The following is a 21,508-nucleotide window of genomic DNA, read 5'->3' on the forward strand; positions in this document are numbered from 1 at the left end:
AGTAGGGTGTCCCTGCAGAGTTGCAAATTTTGTCATCTACGAAATGAGTGGAAAAAGGACAGATGCTGGTGGAAAGGGGAACAGGTGTGTTAGAAAGGGGAAAAAAGTTAGTGTCCGTGGGTTTGGTGGTTAAGCAACAGTGCCATCTGCTGAAGAAACACCATCTGTTATGGGGGGACTGGCAGATTTGGATAAGATGGTATATATCCCAATTGCCAGTCGGGGACCACCGTGCTCCTAGATGGAAAAGGAGTTGCTGGTAACCTGAAGGTTAGGCGGAGGATACAGAGCTGGGTGGCTCAGAAAAAAATAGTAGCCTGAACCGAGTTAAACGACACTCAGATCAGGAGTGTCACAGGGTCCACACACCCAGCCCAGGAACTCCCTGTTAACAACAGAGGGGCCATTGGGTACGTTGTCCGTGTGTGTAGGGGGCACACCTGTGGACTGCAGGCGCAGCAGCAGCTCAGTTAATGCCACTGTGCTGCACTAGCAGGACTGGTAGGACAGGAGCTGGTCGTAACCGTTCTGCGTTACCAAGTGTGGTGGCCTCCTGCACCGACACCCTATCCCTGCCTACCTCTGGCCTAAAGCTACAATGGGTTCAACACATGGAGGTGTGCTCTGTCTGAGCATAATAGAAGACTGTGCACCTCCTTGTTGTCTCCAGCCCCTTTTCTAACCTGGGTCCGCCCCAACCCAGGGTGGACCACAATGCACCTCCATGAGCCAAAAGCAGAGTGCCACGTCATCAGTGACATAACCAGCGGCCTATCCAGAACAGCCACTTCAATGATGACCTCATGGCAGCCACTCCCCAAACACCTGACTAGTCATCGTCTGACGAACAATGATGAGGTGCCAAATCATAGTGGCGGGCCTATGCGAGCCAGTCCGGAGTGGCCACATCATCAGGACACCTGATGCCCTCTGGACTATCATGGACTGACACCTCATGGACATGGCCAGTGAGTTCTTTAATGGACCTAGCCTCTGATGCACTAAGTGCCTGAGCATGCTCATTTGCCTGAAAACTGTCTCAGAAAACATACTATCAGTTTCTGCATGCTCTGTAGACCCAACACAGGACTTACACAAGGCATGGAGTCCAAGTACCTGTGCAAAGAGGCTTTTCTCACGAAATGTGGGAGCATGCTAAGTAGCACTAACTGAGGACTTAGCCTCAGGAATGGCACAGTCATACTGAGCATGCTCACTAGGCGAAACACTGTACTTAGGCTGTGTCTGGGGTAAATTGGCACATTCATGTGCACTAGCCATCTCTCCACACTTAGACAGGGATGAGGAAGCAGCCAGCTGGCCGACCTGAGGCATGGACAAAAATGGCAACTGACACATGGGCGCAACTGGAACCGCAGCAGGGTGCTTGCGTCTACTACGGCACCGATTCGTAACACCGACTACCAACCAGCCAAAATAAGAGGTGTACTTCTTACCATGGATAATCTGATATGATCCCTTTTTTCAGGGACACGACCATCGCTACCAAATGTAGATGATGCACCAAAACAGCAGGTGCTTGAATTGATCTCAACTGATTCATCAAGTGGCCTTTCCTCCACCTCAACTTCAATATCCCAAATACTCCATTCCTCTGTGGTGTCAACCCAATCGCACTTGCTTCCTAACAGCTCACAAGTTTCCACCAGCCCTGCTGAGTATGGGGTAACAGAGATGGTTGACTCTGCAGGGCTGTTCAGTCACACTATAGCATTGGAATCAGAAGTCTGCTCCAAAGCTGTAGTGAGTCCAGATAAGGAAATGATCTGCACTGATGCACATAAGCTTTGTGAGTCGGATCCAGACCCCGATGAAGAAGGTACTGAGCATAATGTACACCCTCATTCATAAACTGTAAAACCTCCTGGTGGAGACAATGGGGAACATGCTGAGGAGACTCAGATACCTGATTGGAACGACACCTTTGCTATTCGGTCAGGGCAGGAAGAGGTTGGCTCGGAGGAGTCAGGACAAGGGGAGTGAAAACACACAAGGTGATGAGGTTGGAGACCCCACTTACTGTCAAACCAAAGTCAGCCAGTCAATGAGGTCAACAGAGGAGGTGGAGGAGGATGCTACTCATGACGAGGTTACGTTGCGTCTTCCTGGACAGAGACAAAGTACTGGAAGCACGTCAACAACAGAATCCTCTGCCACAACTCTGCCTCTGAGCAGAAGTCGTGGTGGTTCTGTAGGTCGCATGGGCTGTAAGCCTTGCCTAGCCTGGGGCTTTTTTACATCGCAAAAGATCACCCAAATCATGTCATCTGTAAGATTTGTCACCAATCTCTAAGTAGAGGCCAAAAACTCACTACTTTGAGTACTTCGTCCATGAACTGTCACCTGGATATGAAGTGATAGCATGATGGTGTATTGATGAGCTTTATCCACTGTGAATGCAACATGCTTATTTGCCGTTCATTGCATGCATTGTTACAGACTACCTACAAGGGGCTGCTGTTTTTTTTAATCTGCCTTTCACCATTTGGTCACTATAGCAATAGCAAAACGATCTTTGGCTGTGGACTTGGAGAGCGGAGGAGGTGCTGTCTGTGAAGTGAAGGAAAAGCTAAAGGTGTGCGTTACAGCAAGGAGCCACCGCGGAAACACTTTGGTGAATTATAAGGGGACCGTGTTGGAGTTTCGTGAGGTGGACCGTAACGCCTGTGAGCAGCATCCTGTGCCGGAGACCGACATTCTTCCGGTGCTGTCTATACTGTTTACCGGGAGAGGATCGTAAACTCTGTATTGAAGGCAACTGGACACCACAGTACCCGTGTACAGTAGGTTGGGACCAAACAGTAATGCGTGCATGCAACACTTTGTTTTCTTAGCGAAACACATATCTGTTCTGCTTCGGCCAACTATATAGACAATAAGACTTGACGCTTCTACTCTGTCAATTTGTCAGTTACAGTTAAAATCATAGAGTGACAGTGACACATGTTTGCATTGACTGTTGTTTACAAGATTTCCAAGACTGTGTTGCTGAGCTGTGTGGTTTGCCTTCACACTGTTATCATCTGCCTTATCTGTGAGACTTGTAGGCTTTTAGAATTGTGAATAGATTGTTCTATTCTTTCAGTTTTATGCATGGTTCTTATTGTTTGTTTTTGGAAAGTTAATCAGTTATCGACCCAACTGCCTAGAGTCCTTTTCCGAGTGTGTGGTTTTGCTGTACACTGGGGAGCCCACCCTGTACACTACTTTTAATGAAGCATAAGTCACAATGGGAAGTTCACTGTGCTACAATGCGGCCTAGCGGGGCTGTGCAACCACCGTATGCCCCATCAATGGCATCTACATGCTCTTCATCCTCTGTGACTGTGGGGACAGCAGTCACACATGCTTTTTGACGCTGACCTTCCACCCCTTTATCCGCAACAGTCAGTGTGATTGACAGGTCGTCAGTTGTTTTTGAAGTGGAAACAGCTGCTGGTGTTGAGCTCTCTCAGACATCAAGAGAACCACCTTTGGATAAAGGCAACATTATATCCACGCCTGCACCGTCATCACAGATTGCCTGGAATACCTACAGTTAAAAATTGCATAGCAGAAATGGAGAGAAGTGTAGAATGCACATGTGATCTACCTTGTTTGAAAGCAACGAAGCCCTAAGTTAGTATCCCGGACAATTTTACTATGCCCCTAAAAGAGTCAGCACTTTTGGAATTTAAAATTGCGTAGCAAAAATGGGCAGCTGTGTAAATGCACAGGTGCTTGTAGGTAGATGGACAGCAAAGGAACACTAAGTTAGTATCCCATAAACTTTAGGTATGCCACTAAAAGTGTCAACACTGTTTGCAATAAAAATTGCGTAGCAAAAATGGGCAGGTGTGTAGAATGCACAGGTGCTGTAGGTAGCTGGACAGCAAAGGAACACTAAGTTAGTATCCCAGACACTTTTATTATGCCACTAAAAGTGTCAGCACTGTTTCCAATAAAAATTGCGTAGCAAAAATGGGCAGGTGTGTAGAATGCACAGGTGCTGTAGGTAGCTGGACAGCAAAGGAACACTAAGTTAGTATCCCATACACTTTAGGTATGCCACTAAAAGTGTCAACACTGTTTGCAATAAAAATTGCGTAGCAAAAATGGGCAGGTGTGTAGAATGCACAGGTGCTGTAGGTAGCTGGACAGCAAAGGAACACTAAGTTAGTATCCCATACACTTTAGGTATGCCACTAAAAGTGTCAACACTGTTTGCAATAAAAATTGCGTAGCAAAAATGGGCAGGTGTGTAGAATGCACAGGTGCTGTAGGTAGCTGGACAGCCAAGGAACACTAAGTTAGTATCCCATAAACTTTAGGTATGCCACTAAAAGTGTCAGCACTGTTTCCAATAAAAATTGCGTAGCAAAAATGGGCAGGTGTGTAGAATGCACAGGTGCTGTAGGTAGCTGGACAGCAAAGGAACACTAAGTTAGTATCCCATACACTTTAGGTATGCCACTAAAAGTGTCAGCACTGTTTGCAATAAAAATTGCGTAGCAAAAATGGGTAGGTGTGTAGAATGCACAGGTGCTGTAGGTAGCTGGACAGCAAAGGAAGCCTCACTTTCTATCCCTGCCAATGAAAAAATGCAGCAAGGAATTGCCTGAGCTGATGTAGCCAGACGCTGTTATATAAAACTCTGCACAGCGTTGGCACAGACCTGTCTATGTTATATAGCAAGGATTTAAAATATAACTTTTAATAAATATAGTGATAAAATAGATTAGCTCAAAGTGCAAAGTTAAATATAATTAAAGGAAGGATCTCACCCAGTTCTTCTCTTGTGGGATCCACACCACTGTAAAAGCCAAGGCGGACGGGCATCAGGACAAAAACGTAAAGTCGGGGAGGATTTAGTATAATTACATTACCCCTGTCGTGGATAACTACCCCAGTAACTAAACTGGGTGAGATCCTTCCTTTAATTATATTTAACTTTGCACTTTGAGCTAATCTATTTTATCACTATATTTATTAAAAGTTATATTTTAAATCCTTGCTATATAACATATCACGTTCAGGATTTTGGCTGCATCTTCCTGCTAGTTGGCAGGTCTGCTTTTCTTTTTTTTTTTTTCACAGACCTGTCTAGCAACAATGGCTATGATCGGCTGTAATGCAGCCTTTAAAAGGGCTGAAATTACAAGTAGTCCCTAATCCTTAAAGCACTGAGTAGATTGCACTGTATGTCTATAGCGCACACAGCAGCAGCGGCAGCAGGAGTGGTGACTGTCACCCACCCGCAGCAGAGAGATAATGGCGGCGACGGGGAAAATGGCCGGGTCTTATAGGGCAAGGACATGGGACATGCACAGCCTATGACACATGCCCTTGCTTGCCTGGCAAAAATCCACTTTGCTGTGTGTGTCTCTGTGATTTGCTGACAGCCTGGCCCGCCCCACTGTACGCGCGGTTAGGAAAAAAAAAAAAAAATTTCAATCGCCATTCATTCAGCACTCAGCAGCAGCACTGATCTAAACCCTGTCCCCCCCGCACACTATACGCTGAATTTTGATAATATCATGATTCACAGTGACTTACACCATCACAGTGAAAAGCCAGCCAGTAACTAGGTACGCATTTTGTTGATCGAACCGTTCTCGAACGTAGCTCAAACTTCCGAACTTTTATCAAATCGTTCGAGTTCGTCGAACGACTCGAACACCCCCAAAAATCACTCAAACATGAAATATATATAAAAGACTCTGTTTTGCCCACCCCTACATATGTGCCAGCAAGTGGGTGTTAACTCCTGCATTTTGTATGCTTACCAGTACCTTCTGTCCTGTTTGTTTAATTTCTGTTTATTTGTATATTTCTATTGATGTATTGATAGAAATATATAATCTTTGCATTAAGGTAGTATTGTGACTCATTTCTATGGTTTTTCAACATTAGGGGCTTGCATGCCATTGTTCATGCACCAGCCACCCGGTCCCCGAAACGCGCTGGACAACTATCTACATTTGCTTACAAGTAAACCACTTACCGTATATCCCCAAAGGAATACTAATGATGCTAATGAATCCTATAAAATATAACTTTATTAAATATTCAATAAAACACAAACAATAGGCATAGTAGGGCAAAAGAGACTGCAAAATACAACCCTCCAAAAATGGGGGGGAGGGGGTAGGTTGAGACACAAACAGTCTACGGTAAAGGCAATTATTAGCAATGATAGAGATCTGTTGACATAGGTCTTGTAATGAATAAAATACTAATATGTGGCTGAGTGCCTAAATCACAGACCTATAGAACGTCAGGTTATAGTGTCAATTAATAGTACCACAGGGATGAGTTGAAGGGGATTTCTAATATAGAGTAGAGTTCAAAGTACTATATAGAAATATCAGAACAACCTGCGACCTCTATAACAAACCATTGTGGATCATAATAGTCCTCCCAGACCCAGCATAGCAATACACTCCCACTAAAATAAGTGGCGAAGTGAAAAAATTGCCACCCTGGTCTGGATGAGAGACTGAAAACAATAACCATGACAGTAATGCATAAGAATTTTTTAGCAAATACCAAAACACAGACTTGACCATTAAAAGGAACCTGTCACCTGAATTTTTGCAATGAAACTAAACGAATCCCCTTCTGTAGCTCCTGGTCTGCATTCTAGAAAGGTTCATTTTCCTACTGGGCTCCCTTACAGACCTAAATAAACACTTTATAAAATCTTACCTTTTGGTATGCTAATGTGCCGCCCCCACGCCAGTAGTCGGGCTGCTCGGATCCGGATCCGCATTGTGGCTGGAGGGATTTTCAGCACCCGGGGGTCATGCGGACACTTCAAATAAAAGGGGACATATTTATACAGGAATTGCTGTAAACACTCTGTGACCCCACCCACGGTGTGTGGTGAGGTGTGGCACCACCGCTGCTGTTTTGGGGCACCCGGGGGCGATGGGATGGCAGCTGGATGTTAATCCCTCCATGGGTTTGGATGGATGCCCTGGGGCCCGGTGTCTCTGTGCTGACAATGGTGATGGCCTCGTCAGACTGGGGAATCTTAGTTTACTCATGATTGAATAAATCACACAATTCCAATGGTAAACCAAGGTGCTGGTGGCCGGCCGCCGCAGCCGGGTGTATTCTGGTCCCTCACTCGGGGTGATGGTCTGTGTCACTTTCCTCTGCACTGTTTTTTGGTGTGGTGGACTTCCCAGTGTGAAACACGGAAGTCCGCTCCCGGTACTTTTATTGAGAGCCTTGCCCGCTGATGCTGACCCTTGGGATCTACCGGGCCCTGGTGGATGCCTTACCCCCTGTGGTGGGTGGTTGTCTGCTTTTGGGACTTTGGTCGGGACAGGACCTATAATCCTGCCCTCAATTGGTTAATTAGCGAGGCCGTTGTGTCGCGGGCGGAGGAGGGGACGCTGCACTCTCCCACTGCTCGGGTCCGGCTGCTGCTGCTGCTACTCGGTGGTGGCTCGAGCGGTGGGCCGGATCCTGGGGACTCGAGCGGCGCTCCTCGCCCGTGAGTTAAAAGGCGGGGAATTGATTGTGGGGATTTGATATTGTCCGTGACGCCACCCACGGTTGTGGTGAGATTGGCGACACCACCGCTGCTCTGGACGGGGATCCCGGAAGCGATGACAGGGAGCAGCCTGGATGTTAGTTCTCCCCTCCGTGGGTAGGGGGGTTGGTTGTCCCGGGGCCCGGTGAGGGGGGTAGGGATGGATGGCAGGCGGGTTACGGGGCCTGGTGAGGTGCAGGGTCGCGGGGGCAGCGCTGTGCCGCATGGCACGGTGGTACTCACTCAGCCAATGATGAACACAGAGTCTCCGGTAAAACAAACGAATGGATAGACGGGTCCCACAGACGGCTGCAGTGTTTCTCCTCCCAGCAGGTTGATGGTGACTGCCTTTCCCTGCACCTGTGTAGTGTGTACGGTTCCAATGGGTTCCCACCGGTCACCCTCTCCCCAGCTTGGATATGTGCTGAAGGAGCCCCTTTTGCCCGCAGGCTCTGGCCCTGGGAACTTTAGCCTTGGCGGTGACTGTGTTTCCCTCTAATGGTTGGACTGTTGCCTTCTATCGGGACTTGGCTGCTGGGAAACCCAGGAGGTTCCCTTCGCTAACGGATTTGACAAATTGCACGGCGACTCCTAGCCTTGTCGGGGTCCGTAAGCCCTGCCGGTTGGTGCTGGATTCTCTTTGCGTACCGGTCCGGTACCGCCGGGCCACCGCCCGTCCACGGACCTTACGGCTAGCTCCAATAGGCCTCTCCTGCAGACGGTCACCACCGTCTGCCAACCTTGCTGTACCGTCTGGGCCACACACCCGGACGCCGTCAGACAGTTGCTCTCTTGCCACTTCACTCCTCCAACTTCAAAACTATATCTCTATCTGATCTGCTTTTCCCGCCTCCAGGACTGTGAACTCCTCGGTGGGCGGGACCAACCGCCTGGCCCACCCCCTGGTGTGAACATCAGCCCCTGGAGGGAGGCAACAAAGATTTTGTTTGACTTAGGTGTGCCTGACCGGGGTGTGGGGTGTGTTGGTGTAGTACCTGTGATGACCTGGCTTGTCCAGGGCGCCACAGTTGGTTCCGGTCTTGGCTCCAGGGTCCAAGTACCAGGGTCCATCATCTGCCACCTAGCCAATACGCCTCTACTCTCTGACTTTGCACTTGAGCTTCACTTTCTCCTATCCTCCTGCTCCACTCCACTCCACACTCAAAGCTCTTTTCCCGCCCCGGTTTTTCTAGACCCCTAGGTGGTCGTTCTCCATCCGCCTTGTCCCGCCCACTGGTGTTCCTTTCCTACCCTGGGGGGGTGACTAGGATATTGTTGGCTAGATATAACCCTGTGAGGAAAGGTGTTATGCGGGGGCCTATTCTGTGTGACCACCTGGCGACGCCAGGGCGTCACATTCCCCCTTGGTTTAATACAGACCGTCCGCGGGCTGTCCGACCACCAACATTTATTGTAACTGGATCTGTTGAAAGCAAAAAAGGGATAACAAGAATAATAATAACATATAAACATTTTTTCCCTTTACGGGAGGCACATTCTTAAATGTTGCAAAACGGAACGGACCACCTTCTCATCGCCCCCGCCACCCAAAACAACCTGTTCCCTGGTGCCACCGCTAAAACTGGTGCACACCCCTTTTCCCAAGTCCAGGAACGGGTCCAGGGGATGCCCATACGGGCCAGGTAAAAAGTTCCTTACCTGGCAGTCCTTGTTAAGGGCCCCATAGTCCGGGGACCCCTGGTCTGGAGGGTAGTTACCGGTTGCAGTGGTGACTGGACCTCTGCCTACTCCACCGCAGGCCCTTCTTCCAATCAGCCTCTCCAGAGGCCGGGTTGGTGCTGAACAAGAAAGGTGGATAAGGGTATATTTTCAAAGCCCAAACGTTTTTTGGGTTGGCCTGACAGTTCTCGGCCTTGGTCCATTTACAAACTGAAAAACTCCAACGGGGTCAACAACTGGGGTAGCCGGGAACCGCTACCTTACTCATCATCTGTAGTTGGAGATGGTGGAGGGGGGTGGAGGTACAGCTATCCATTGATCTTCACCCACTTCCTCACGTCTAAGGCGAACCACCCCCTCTCTCCACAGTGTCGGGTGTAAGAGACCAGCTCTCCGGGCTCCAGGTCTCGATCCGGGTGGCCCATAGGCAGGTGTGGGGCCATATCCCTCCGGGAAACAAAGATTTCGGCATCCATGCCCGGCTCATAAATGAAGCCCCATCCTTTTTCAGTGTTGAAATGCTGGACCTGTCCTTGGCAGGTCGGGCCACGCACCCGGAAGGTTGATTGCCGGAGGTTGTTTTTCTCCCGGTAGGTGCAGGTTAATACCTCTGCCTTCCGTTTTTCTCGGGCAGCGATTTCGACCTTCAGCTGCTGCCGTTGCCGCTCCCAGTATGGGGCACTGGTTCCGTGCTTCGCTTTCTCCTGCTCAGGGATTTGGCTCATCCGGATACCCTCACTGCCGTATACAACCGGCCTCCCTTGAAGTGGAGGGCTCCAATGACTCGTGGCCTGCTCTGCCGCCCTGCAGGTGAATCCCGGCTGCTCCTCAGGCGGGAACGGCTACTGGTTAGCGGTTGGCGTCTTCGCTGTGCCTGACTCCCGGCCAGGCATCACCTCTGTTGTGGCCGGGCGGACTGCCGAAGGCGACGTCATTAAGCGCGCAGCCATCCTCGGGACCGGGGGTGACGTCATCTTAGGCGCGGCCGGGTTTGGGGCTGGAGGGGATGTCTTCTGGGCTTTGGTCTGGCGCAGGGCTTGTACGGGTGCCGGAGCAGTGGCGTGCTCATGGCCTGAGGACCCCATTGCTGGCTTGGGGCAGCGGACCGATTTGGGCACTAACTGCAGGTGCGGGAGGTGATGTGGCGGACGGGGGCAGACCGAGCTCCTCAGCTGTTTGGGCCGCTTCCGGTGGAACATAGGGGCGTTGGTCGCTAAACCGCTCCTCCGGGACCCATCTCCTCTTCGCTTGCCCGAACGGCTGCAGCCAGATCCCTCATATCGGCCATCCATATTGCCAGCAGATATTTGGCCTGGGCCTGGAGCTTGCAGCACATCCTCGTGGTCTGGTCTTCCACCCAGTTAGCAGTCCCGTGAGCAGGTTTCTCCATGGTACATCCTCTCAAGATGGTGTCCAGGAGCAGAAGATAGCAGAGTCCTGGTGTCCCTGCCTCTTATCTCCTTGGGTCAAATGCCGCAGTTTTCGGACTGCCCCCCCCCACCTGGTTTTTTGGGAGTCTCTTCATGTGGCTCACTAGTTTCGTTTTCAGACTTGGGATTTGCTTCCTTCCGGCTCTGTTCCCAGGGAGCGGGGCTTCAACTTTGCGCCCTTTCTCGGGGAAGAAGACGCTGGGTTGTCGTTTTTCGCGCCTAAAAATGGTGGCAAAATGGCAGCGGAGCACTGCTGACAGTGCAGAACAAGGAGCACTTCCACCAGGTAAGTGAATGGGTTACAATCCTGTTCGTGACGCCAGGTTTTCAGGTGTGCCGCCCCCACGCCAGTAGTCGGGCTGCTCGGTTCCGGATCCGCAGTGTGGCCCCAGGGATTTTTCAGACCCGGGGATCACGCGGACACTTTAAATAAAAGGGGACATATTTATACGGGAATTGCCGTAAACACTCTGTGACGGTGTGTGGTGAGGTGTGGCACCACCGCTCCTGTTGTGGGGCACCCGGGGGTGATGGGATGGAGGCTGGATGTTAACCCCTCTGTGGGTAGGGATTGATGCCCCGGGGCCTGGTGTCTCTGTGCTGAGGATGGTGATGGCAGGGGCCGGCACTCCCGGTCAGACCGGGGAATCTTAGTTTACTCACGATTGAATGAATCACACAAGTCCAATGGTAAACCAAGGTGCTGGTGGCCGGCCGCCATGGCCGGGTGTATTCCCTGGGTGATGGTCTGTGTCATTTTCCTCTGCACTGTTTTTTGGTGTGGTGGACTTCCCGGTGTGGAACACGGGAGTCCGCTCCCGATACTTTTGTTGGGAGCCTTGCCAGCTGAAGCTGACCCTTGGGATCTACCGGGCCCTGGCGGATGCCCTATCCCCTGCGGTGGGTGGTTGTCTGCTTTTGGGACTTTGGTTGGGACAGGACCTATAATCCTTCACGATATTATGGGCGGGTACTTGGATGGCGCTGGTGATGACATTCACAGCGCTGCCCATAATCTCGCACCTGCGCAATTACATCACCGGCGCTCGCGATTTGAACTGCGCTCAGTCCCACGATAGTGCCACTTGGCATGCACGAGACTTCAGGAGCTTGCGTAACACGAGGGCGGCGGCCTCATCGATGTAAATTAACACAGGGGGACGGCGAACAGAAGCAGGAGAGGGAATAACGGAAGAAATACAACACGCCCCCATGGCCGGCAAAGCTCATTAGCATACCAAAAGGTAAGATTTTATAAAGTGTTTATTTAGGTCTGAAAGGGGGGCCAGTAGCAAGATGAACCTTTCTAGAATGCAGCCCATGAGCTGCAGAAGGGGATTCTTTTAGTTTCATAGCAAAAATTCAGGTGACAGGTTCTCTTTAATCTGCTGCATCTCGCATCCCACCGCGCCTCAAAATGGGGTGGGGTAGGTGGAGACACAAACAGTCTATGATAAAAGCAATTATTGGCGATGACAGGGATCTATTGACATAGGTCTTGTAATGATCAGAATACTAATATATGGCCGAGTGCCTAAATGACAGACCTATAGAATGTCAGGCTATAGTGTCAATTAATAGTCCAACAGGGATGAATTGAAGGGGATTTCTAATATAGAAAAGAGTTCAAAGTACTATACAGAATTATCGGAACAACCCCTGACCTCCATAACAAACCATTGTGGATCATAATAGTCCTCCCAGACCCAGCATAGCAATGCACTCCAAGTGGCAAAGTGAAAAAATTGCCACCCTGGTCTGGATGAGAGACTGATGTTTGTTCTGATAATTCTGTATATATATATTCTCTATGTTAGAAATCCCCTTCAACTCATCTCTGTGGGACTATTAATTGACACTATAACCTGACATTCTATATTTCTGTGAATTAGGCACTCAGTCACATATTAGTATTTTGATCATTACAAGACCTATGTCAACAGATCTCTGTCATTGCTATTAATTGTCTTTACCATACACTGTTTGTGTCTCCACCTACCCCTCCCCATTTTTGGAGGGTTGTACTTTGCAGTCTCTTTGACCCTGCTATGCCTATTGTTTGTGTTTTATTGAATATTTAATAAAGTTATATTTTAAAGGATTCATTAGCATCATTAGTTGTCCTTTGGGGATATAAGTGGTTTGATTGACATATAGGATGCTATCCTGATTACTTGGTTGCAATATGTGGATCCTGTGGTTCTATTTGCTTACAAGTACCTCTGCATGTGCCGTAATTAGCAGTCATATTAACCCCAGGATTCCAGGTCTGTACAATCTTATTATATATACCCTCCTACTCTAAGCTGCAAAAAGACTCTGAACTTGCTGCGAAAAGTATGCAAGTATTACATCTGAAACAAATTGTGCTCTTAAAACTTCAGAACCCTAATTGCACTTCAGTATTCAACTCCAAGCTGTATTTGCCGTGGCCTACCCACGAGAGACTGTGAACCATATATTTTGTGTTGGATTTCTTTGTTCCCGCTGTATAAAAACAACTGTTATCCCCAAAAAATGCATGTGTGGTCTATCAATCGACTGTGGATACTGTGTGGGGGCGGATAGCAGGGGACATCACAACCTTGTAGTCCACCCATGAAACATGGCCCCTGCACCCTCGTTCCAGAACAGCAACTGGGATGTACCGCCCCGCAGCCTCGGCTGCGGCCGCGGAGCCGTTCGGATCTGTGCTCGCGTTCTACGGTTGGTGGCTCGAGCCTATCACGGACCCGGGGGTCACGTCGCTCTGCAAGGGGGTTTGGCGCTACGCGCGGGGGATGCGGTTATTTAATTTTGGGATGATTGTTCGTGACGCCACCTACGGGTTGTTGTGAGTGTGGACACCACCACTGCGGTGAAGGTACGGGGAATCCCGGGAGCGGTGTAGTGGCGCAGCTAGGTGTTGACCCCTCCGTGGGTAGGGAATGTTGGTCCCGGGGCCCGACTGGCGAGGGACGGGGTGCAGGGTGATGTGTTGCGGTGCAGCGCGGTGCGGTGCCCAAGGGCACTGGTGCACTCACTCTGATACAAGACACCGAAGGCACTGGTAAACCAAACGGGGTGATGAACGGGGCCCGCAGCCGGCTGCAGCTTCTCCAGTTCACGGTTCGAGTGATTTTGGGGGTGTTCTAGATCGAACTAGAACTCGAGCTTTTTGCTAAAAGCTCGACAGTTCGAGTTACGTTCGAGAACGGTTCGATCATGAAAAGCAGGGTTTTTTTCAGCTACAGTGTGCAGGGGGCCATCGCTGGCAGCCTGCGGTAAGCTGGTAACCAAGATAAATATCGGGTATCCAAGCAAAGCGCTTTGCTTGGTAACCTGATATTTACCCTAGTTACATGTGCAGGGAGCCGACACTTCCCCGCTCAGCTCCACCCACTCCTGCACTCTGCATGTACACACACACATGGCACTGACGTCCTCAGCGCCACATGGCCCCGCTAGGCTTCACCCACTTCGCACTCTGCCGCCCGCACACATGGTACCGCTGGGCTCCACCCACTTTGCACTCCGCCGCCCGCACACATGGCCCCGCTAGGCTCCACCCACCTCGCACTCCGCACACATTACCCCACTTGGCTCCACCCACCTGGCACTCTGCATACATTATCCCGCTTGGCTCCACCCACCTGGCACTCTGCACACATTACCCCACTTAGCTCCACCCACCTCACACTCCGCACACATTACCCTGCTTAGCTCCATCCACCTCGCACTCCACACACATTACCCCGCTTGGCTCCCCCACCTGGCACTCTGCACACATTACCCCGCTTAGCTCCACCCACCTCTCACTCCGCACACATTACCCCGCTTAGCTCCACCCACCTCGCACTCCGCACACATTACTCCGCTTAGCTCTACCCACCTCGCACTCCGCACACATTACCCTGCTTAGCTCCACCCACCTTGCACTCCACACACATTACTCCGCTTGGCTTCACCCACCTGGCACTCTACACACATTACCCCGCTTGGCTCCACCCACCTGGCACTCCGCACACATTACCCCGCTTGGCTCCACCCACCGTGCTCGCGTTCTACGCTTGGTGGCTCAAGCCTCTCACGGACCCGGGGGTCACGTCGCTTTGCAAGGGGGTTTGGCGCTACGCGCAGGGGATGCGGGTATTTAATTTTGGGATGATTGTTTGTGACGCCACCCAAGGGTTGTTGTGATTGTGGACACCACCGCTGCGGTGAAGGTATGGGAGCGGTGTAGTGGCGCAGCTAGGTGTTGACCCCTCCGTGGGTAGGGGATGTTGGTCCCGGGGCCCGACTGGTGAGGGCCGGGTTGCAGAGTGCAATGTTGCGGTGCAGCGCGGTGCGGTGCTTGAGGGCACTGGTGTACTCACTCTCATACAAAACACCAGAGGCACTGGTAAACCAAACGGGGTGATGAACGGGGCCCGCAGCCGGCTGCAGATTCTCCTGTCTGGTTGGTAATGTCCGCCTTTCTCCTGCACCTGTGTATGTATCTTGACTACTGTGCCTGGGCACTGGTAGTCCGCTCCCCGGCGTATATGTGTCGTAGGAGCTCGTTTGCCCGCAGACGCTGGCCCTTTGGATCTCTGGCCTCTGGCGGTGGCTCCTATCTGGACAGGTTGGGCTGTTGCCTTCAATCGGGACTTAGGTGGGAATGAACCCCTGAGGTCCAGACCACAATCAGTTGATTTGACTAGGGTGGTGGCTTATAGCCTAGTTCGGGGTCTGAGTACCCTGCCTGGTGCTCCAGTATCCAGTTGGCTTTGGTGTCACACATAGCGATGTGTGCTGCCGCAGGAACGACAAACAACATCGTACCTGTCGCAGCAACGATATTAATGAAATGAGCGTAGTGACAACGAGCAACGATTTTTCACGTTTTTATGCTCGTTGATCATCACTCATTGGTGTTACATGTGTCGGTAATGGCGCCGGATGTGCGTTACTACCGACCCCGACAATATATCGTTACCGATATTGCAGCTTGTAAAGCCCCCTTTAGACTCCGTGCACAATAGATCATTTTTATGTAGATGCTGTCAGGAAGTTTAATAATCTTTCAGGTGCTTGACAGTAAATAACTGAAATTGGAATAGAAAAAAAAAGAAAAATTGCATTTTATTACACTAAAGTATTGCTAACAGTATAACAGGCCTCCATATCTGACAGAGCATGAGGTCATTATATGAACTGAGACTGCCCGTAGAGCAATCAGGATCACAGAATTTTGATTACACGGTGCTGTTGGCATTATAGAGGGAGCCCCTTGCTTTCTGTTAACCAACTAGATGCAATTGTTACTACTAACAGCTACATATAGTGGGTTAAATGACCATGATTTTTCCAAGTTCTCATCTATACAGTATGTATACAACGGACAACCCTGCGCTTTTTTGCCTGTATAAGGGCATTATTCTCTTATACCTTAGGTTAATAGAAAGGTGTATTGATGATCTTTAAGGGGTTTAAAGAAACTCTGAAAATTAACATTTTTAAATCAAACATTTCTTCCCACCCTTTATCAATTCTTACAAAAAGGTTATGAGGTAATGAAAATAGCTTGGATGGTCAATCGGGATCATGTAATCTTTGCTTTGCCAGTCATTTCCATTTCCTCCCTTGAGTTACTGGTAGATTGTATTAGTTTTAGCAGCTGTTGTCAGACCTTTTTCACCCTTAAAATTAAATGTTCTCTTTTTATAATGTGTTTCTGCAGGTAAAAAATGTGATGAACCTAAAATTATAAATGGATATATTTACGGCTGGTATCACAGGTTTCCAAAGTATCCTGGAAGTATTATAGAATATCGGTGTAATCAAAATTATCTCACACCACAGAAAGTTTACTGGGAGAGAATAGAGTGTACTAAGAATGGATGGAGTTCTGAACCAAAATGCTTACGTAAGAATTTTCCCAGTTTTATAATTGTTTTAAAATTTAAAATCAATTTATTGAAATGAAAGTACATTGGGAAACTGTTCTGCCTTTCATTATCCACAGAAAGTAAACAAAATAGTAATACTTTGTCAAATATTGAAAATACAATAAATTACATACTTGTTTTATATTTCATGTAGATGTAACATGTTAACCCTTTCACACCAGGGCCTGGTTTTGCCTTCTGACCAGGCAATTTTTATCAATTCTGACCTGTGTCACTTTATGAGGGCTGCTTCTCACTTGCAAGTTTCTCGCAGTAGAGCAATGCGAGAAAATCTCGCATTGGAATCAGACACGTTAGTGAATGATTCAGCTCGCATTTGCGATTTTTTTCTCAGTCCAAATTGGACTGAGAAAAAAATCGCAGCATGCTGCTTTTTTGCGAGTTTCTACTGCAAGTCTCTCCAATGCAAGTCTATGGGAGTGTGTAAAAAATCGGATGTCACGGGATGGCACTCACACCATCCTAGTGACATCCGATTTTCTAAATACATTTCTCGCATGTTTCCTAAAACACTGGAAACGAGCGATGTCTCACAATGTCTGTCAATCACTATTCTCTGTCAGTCGGTCTCTCCCTCTCGGTCTCTATTCTCTCTCTGTCGGTCGGTCACTATCTCTGTCCCTCACTCTCTGTTCATGTCAGTCTATCCCTCTCTCCCCCTCTCTCATACTCACCGATCCCCGATCACCAGCGCGGCGCTGCACGGCGTTCACACTGCTCCGTTGGCTTCTCCTCTTTTGAAAAAGCCGTCCGCTCATTATTCAATCTCGTATTCCCTGCTTTACCCGCCCACCGGCACCTATGATTGGTTGCAGTCAGACACGCTGAGTGACAGCTGTCTCACTGCAACCAATTACAGCAGCCAGTGGGCGTGTCTATGCTGTATTAAACAAGGAAGACAAAGAAGAAAATGGCACTGAAGTTATGCAAAAAATATATATTGTTTATTGGAAAATATTAATTATCAAAAATATTTATTCTTGAGTAGAAAACAGTCAAAAGTTTTTTTGCGAGAAAAATAATAAAAATCGAGGCCACAGAGGTGTGGATGGAAGACAAAATTTGGATACAATGAGGAACACAATTGTAATAAAACCAAACCACCAACCCTGTAAAACCTGCCACATAGGGAAGATCAATGAACTAGTCGTGGGTCAAGGAGGTGAGATTACCAACATAATATAAGAGTTTAAAAGGCCCCCCAAGAGAGTATTAGGGTGTAGAGCCAAATGGCTACAAGATGGTCATAGGTAACAAGGATAGGGCCAAAGGTCAATGTGTTTGCAGCTCACCAATGATCAAAAAGCGGACCCTATAGCTATGGGGTGTATAAATAGCCGTGGTCACAGAGGTAAGGCTGCAAAGCAACTAGTATCATGACCAAACCACATGAAGTGTATATAATCAACACTAATAAAATGTGTGTAGTCGTGGGTTACAGAGGTAAGGCTGCAATACAACTTATATCATGACCAAACCACATGAAGTGTATATAATCAACACTAGTAAAATGTATGTAGTCGTGGGTCAAGAGGGCAAGATCACGAATCACTAACTATGCAGCCTACCAAAAAGTTACAAAAAAACACACAAAATAACCCTCCGGTGTGAAGGGGGGGGATAGCCGTGGGTCACAGAGGTAAGGCTACTAAAGGAAGGAAATAGCTCAAGAATGATGCGGCAAGCAGAAACACCGGTGTCGACCACAGCAGCAAAAAAGAGTAAACAATGAATACAGCCCAGATGCATAAACCTGTATAAACAGGGAATGCCAAATGGTAGACAAAAAAGTAAATTATGCTGCTAAGTGGGCAGCGGTGCAGCCGCAAACCGGACCATCCAAGGAGGTGGGAAAAATAACATGCAGAGAAGTAGTAAAGTTGAAAGTAAGAGACCGTGTCAGAAGGGAAGATGTAGAAAGATGCCTAAGGCATTACTGACACGGAAATTAAAAGGGCCGGAGAATTACCTGGTGAATGGCAGGGCGGGGAGGTGGAGAGGGAGCTTCAATGTCCGTTTCGCTTAGGCGCTTTTTCAAGACGGTCAAGGTGTCTATGCTGTGCAGTAAAATAAATAAATAATTTAAAAAACCGGCGTGCGGTTTCCCCCATTTTTAGTACCAGCCAGATAAAGCCATACGGCTGAAGGCTGGTATTCTCAGGATGGGGAGCTCCACATTATGGGGAGCCCCCCAGCCTAACAATATCAGCCAGCAGCCGCCCAGAATTGCCGCATACAATAGATGTGACAGTTCTGGGACTCTACCCGGCTCTTCCTGATTTTCCCTGGTGCGTTGCCAATCGGGGTAATAAGGAGTTAATGGCAGCCCATAGCTGCCAATAAATCCTAGATTAATCATTGCAGGCGTCTATGAGACACCCCCAATGAATAAACTGTAAATTAAAGTTAATAAACACACACAGTAAAAAAATCCTTTATTTGAAATAATAAACAATAACAAAGACCCTCGTTCACCACTTTATTAAGTACGCAAAAAACCCATCCTTGTCCAACGTAATCCACGGAGGTCCCGCGTTGCTTCCAGCTCTGCTACGTGAAGGTGACAGGAGCTGCAGAAGAACACCGTCGCTCCTGTCACCTCCACACAGCAACTGAGGTGAGTATCGCGATCAGCGATGACGTCACTCAGGTAACTCACGGCCACCGCTGGATCCTCCACCTGTGACAGCAAGTCTCCTGAGTGACAGCGATGAAGTCACAGGTGAGTTGCGGTCATGGGGGGAGGATCCAGCTGGCCGCGGGTAACCTGAGTGACAGCAGCGCTAATCACGCTGCTCAATTCAGTCACTCAGGGGATTAGCGGTCACCGGTGAGTCCTTCTCGGGTGACCGCTAATCAGGACACGACACAGACAGAGCTGCGGCATGACAATGAAGTCGGGTGAAGTTCACCCGAGTTCATTCTGATCGTGCAGCTCTCTGTTTGCTGTCATCTGCCATTCAGCTCTGCTACATGGCTGTCTGTAGCTGCTGTCAGCGGCCATATAGCAGAGCTTAATAGCAGATGACAGCTGCTGAGAAAAAAAAGGATCACGCACGGATCACACATGCATTACACACGCACTGCAATCATGAGAAAAATCTCAGGATCGCAGTGCAGTTGCATTGCACTCTGACCTAACGTGAACTAAAATCAGCCGAGTTTTTTTCCGCCAACTCGGACCGATTTTACTCGCATAGATGTGTTTCCAGCCTGAGGTTACAACTCTGGAACACTTAACGGATCCCAGTGATTCTGAAATAGTTTTTTCATGACATATTGTACTTCATGTTAGTGGTACATTTGGATAATATTTAGGTTTTATATATGGAAAAATCAAAATTTGACAAAAAGAATTCAAAATTTAACAATTTTTGAAATTTGAATTTTTATGCCCCTAAAGCAGTATATACAGTATGTAAAAAAAAAAAATAATAAATAACATTTTTTACATTTGTACTTTACATCAGCACCATGTTTAAAACATTTTCTTTGCTATGAAGTTATAAGGGCTAAAAGTTTATCAGCATTTTTTCTTTTTTTCCCACAAAATATACAGAGCCAATTTTTATAGAGTCGACCACACCACATTTGAAATGACTTTAAGGCCTGTTTCACACGTCAGTGATTCTGGTACGTTTGTGCTTTTTTTAAAACGTACCAGAATCACTGACATACGCAGACCCATTATAATCAATGGGTCTGCTCACACATCAGTGATTTTTCACTGAACGTGTCTCCGTGCAGCGTGCACGCGTGGCCGTGATTCTGCACGGAGACAAGTCAGTTTTTTTCTGGCATCACTGATGACTAGAGTTGAGCGCGGTTCATGGTTCGAGGTTCGCCAGTTCGCAGTTCGAGTGATTTTGGGGGGTGTTCTAGATCGAACTAGAACTCGAGCTTTTTGCTAAAAGCTCAACAGTTCGAGTTACATTCAAGAATGGTTCGATCACCAAAAGCAGGGTTTTTTACAGCTACAGTGTGCAGGGAGCCATTGCTGGCAGCCTGCGGTAAGCTGGTAATCAAGATAAATATCGGGTATCCAAGCAAAGCGCTTTGCTTGGTAACCCGATATTTACCCTAGTTACGTGTGCAGGGAGCCGACACTTCCCCGCTCAGCTCCGCCCCCTCCTGCACTCGGCATGTACACACACACACAGCACTGACATCCTCAGCGCCACATGGCCCCGCTAGGCTTCACCCACTTTGCACTCCGCCGCCTGCACACATGGCCCCGCTGGGCTCCACCCACTTCACACTCCACCGCCGGCACACATGGCCCCGCTAAGCTCCACCCACTTCACACTCCGCCGCCCGCACACATGGCCCCGCTAGGCTCCACTCACATCGCACTCCGCACACATTACCCCGCTTGGCTCCACCCACCTTGCACTCTGCACACATTACCCCACTTTACTCCACCCACCTCACACTCCACACACATTACACCGTTTAGCTCCACCCACCTCGCACTTTGCACACATTACCCCGCTTAGCTACACCCATCTCGCTCTCCGCACACATTACCCCGCTTGGCTCCACCCACCTGTCACTCTGCACACATTAGCCAGCTTAGCTCCACCCACCTCGCACTCCGAACACATTAGCCCGCTTAGCTCCATCCACCTCGCACTCCGCACACATTACCCCGCTTGGCTCCACCCACCTGGCACTCCACACACATTAACCAGCTTGGCTCCACCCAGCTGGCACTCCGCACACATTACCCCGCTTAGCTCAACCCACCTGGCACTCTGCACACATTACCCCACTTAGCTCCACCCACCTCGCACTCTGCACACATTACCCTGCTTAGCTCCACCCACCTGGCACTCTGCACACATTGCCCTGCTTGGCTCCACCCACCTCACAGTCCGCACACATTACCTGCTTGGCTCCACCCACCTGGCACTCCGCACACTTGG

At 48.9% G+C, this 21,508-nt stretch overlaps 1 protein-coding gene across 1 annotated transcript in view; it reads left to right on the forward strand.

Annotated features, from left to right (window-relative positions):
* The window catches only part of CFH (complement factor H), a 1,163,637-nt gene that overhangs the window by 260,933 nt on the left and 881,196 nt on the right, over positions 1–21,508 (forward strand). The window contains exon 8 of the mRNA XM_075322035.1: positions 16,355–16,540. Coding sequence (XP_075178150.1) covers positions 16,355–16,540 — 186 coding nt within the window. The remainder of the gene's footprint in view (positions 1–16,354; positions 16,541–21,508) is intronic.

This window comes from Anomaloglossus baeobatrachus, chromosome 8 (assembly GCF_048569485.1).
Source record: "Anomaloglossus baeobatrachus isolate aAnoBae1 chromosome 8, aAnoBae1.hap1, whole genome shotgun sequence".
Taxonomy (NCBI): Eukaryota; Metazoa; Chordata; class Amphibia; order Anura; family Aromobatidae; genus Anomaloglossus; species Anomaloglossus baeobatrachus.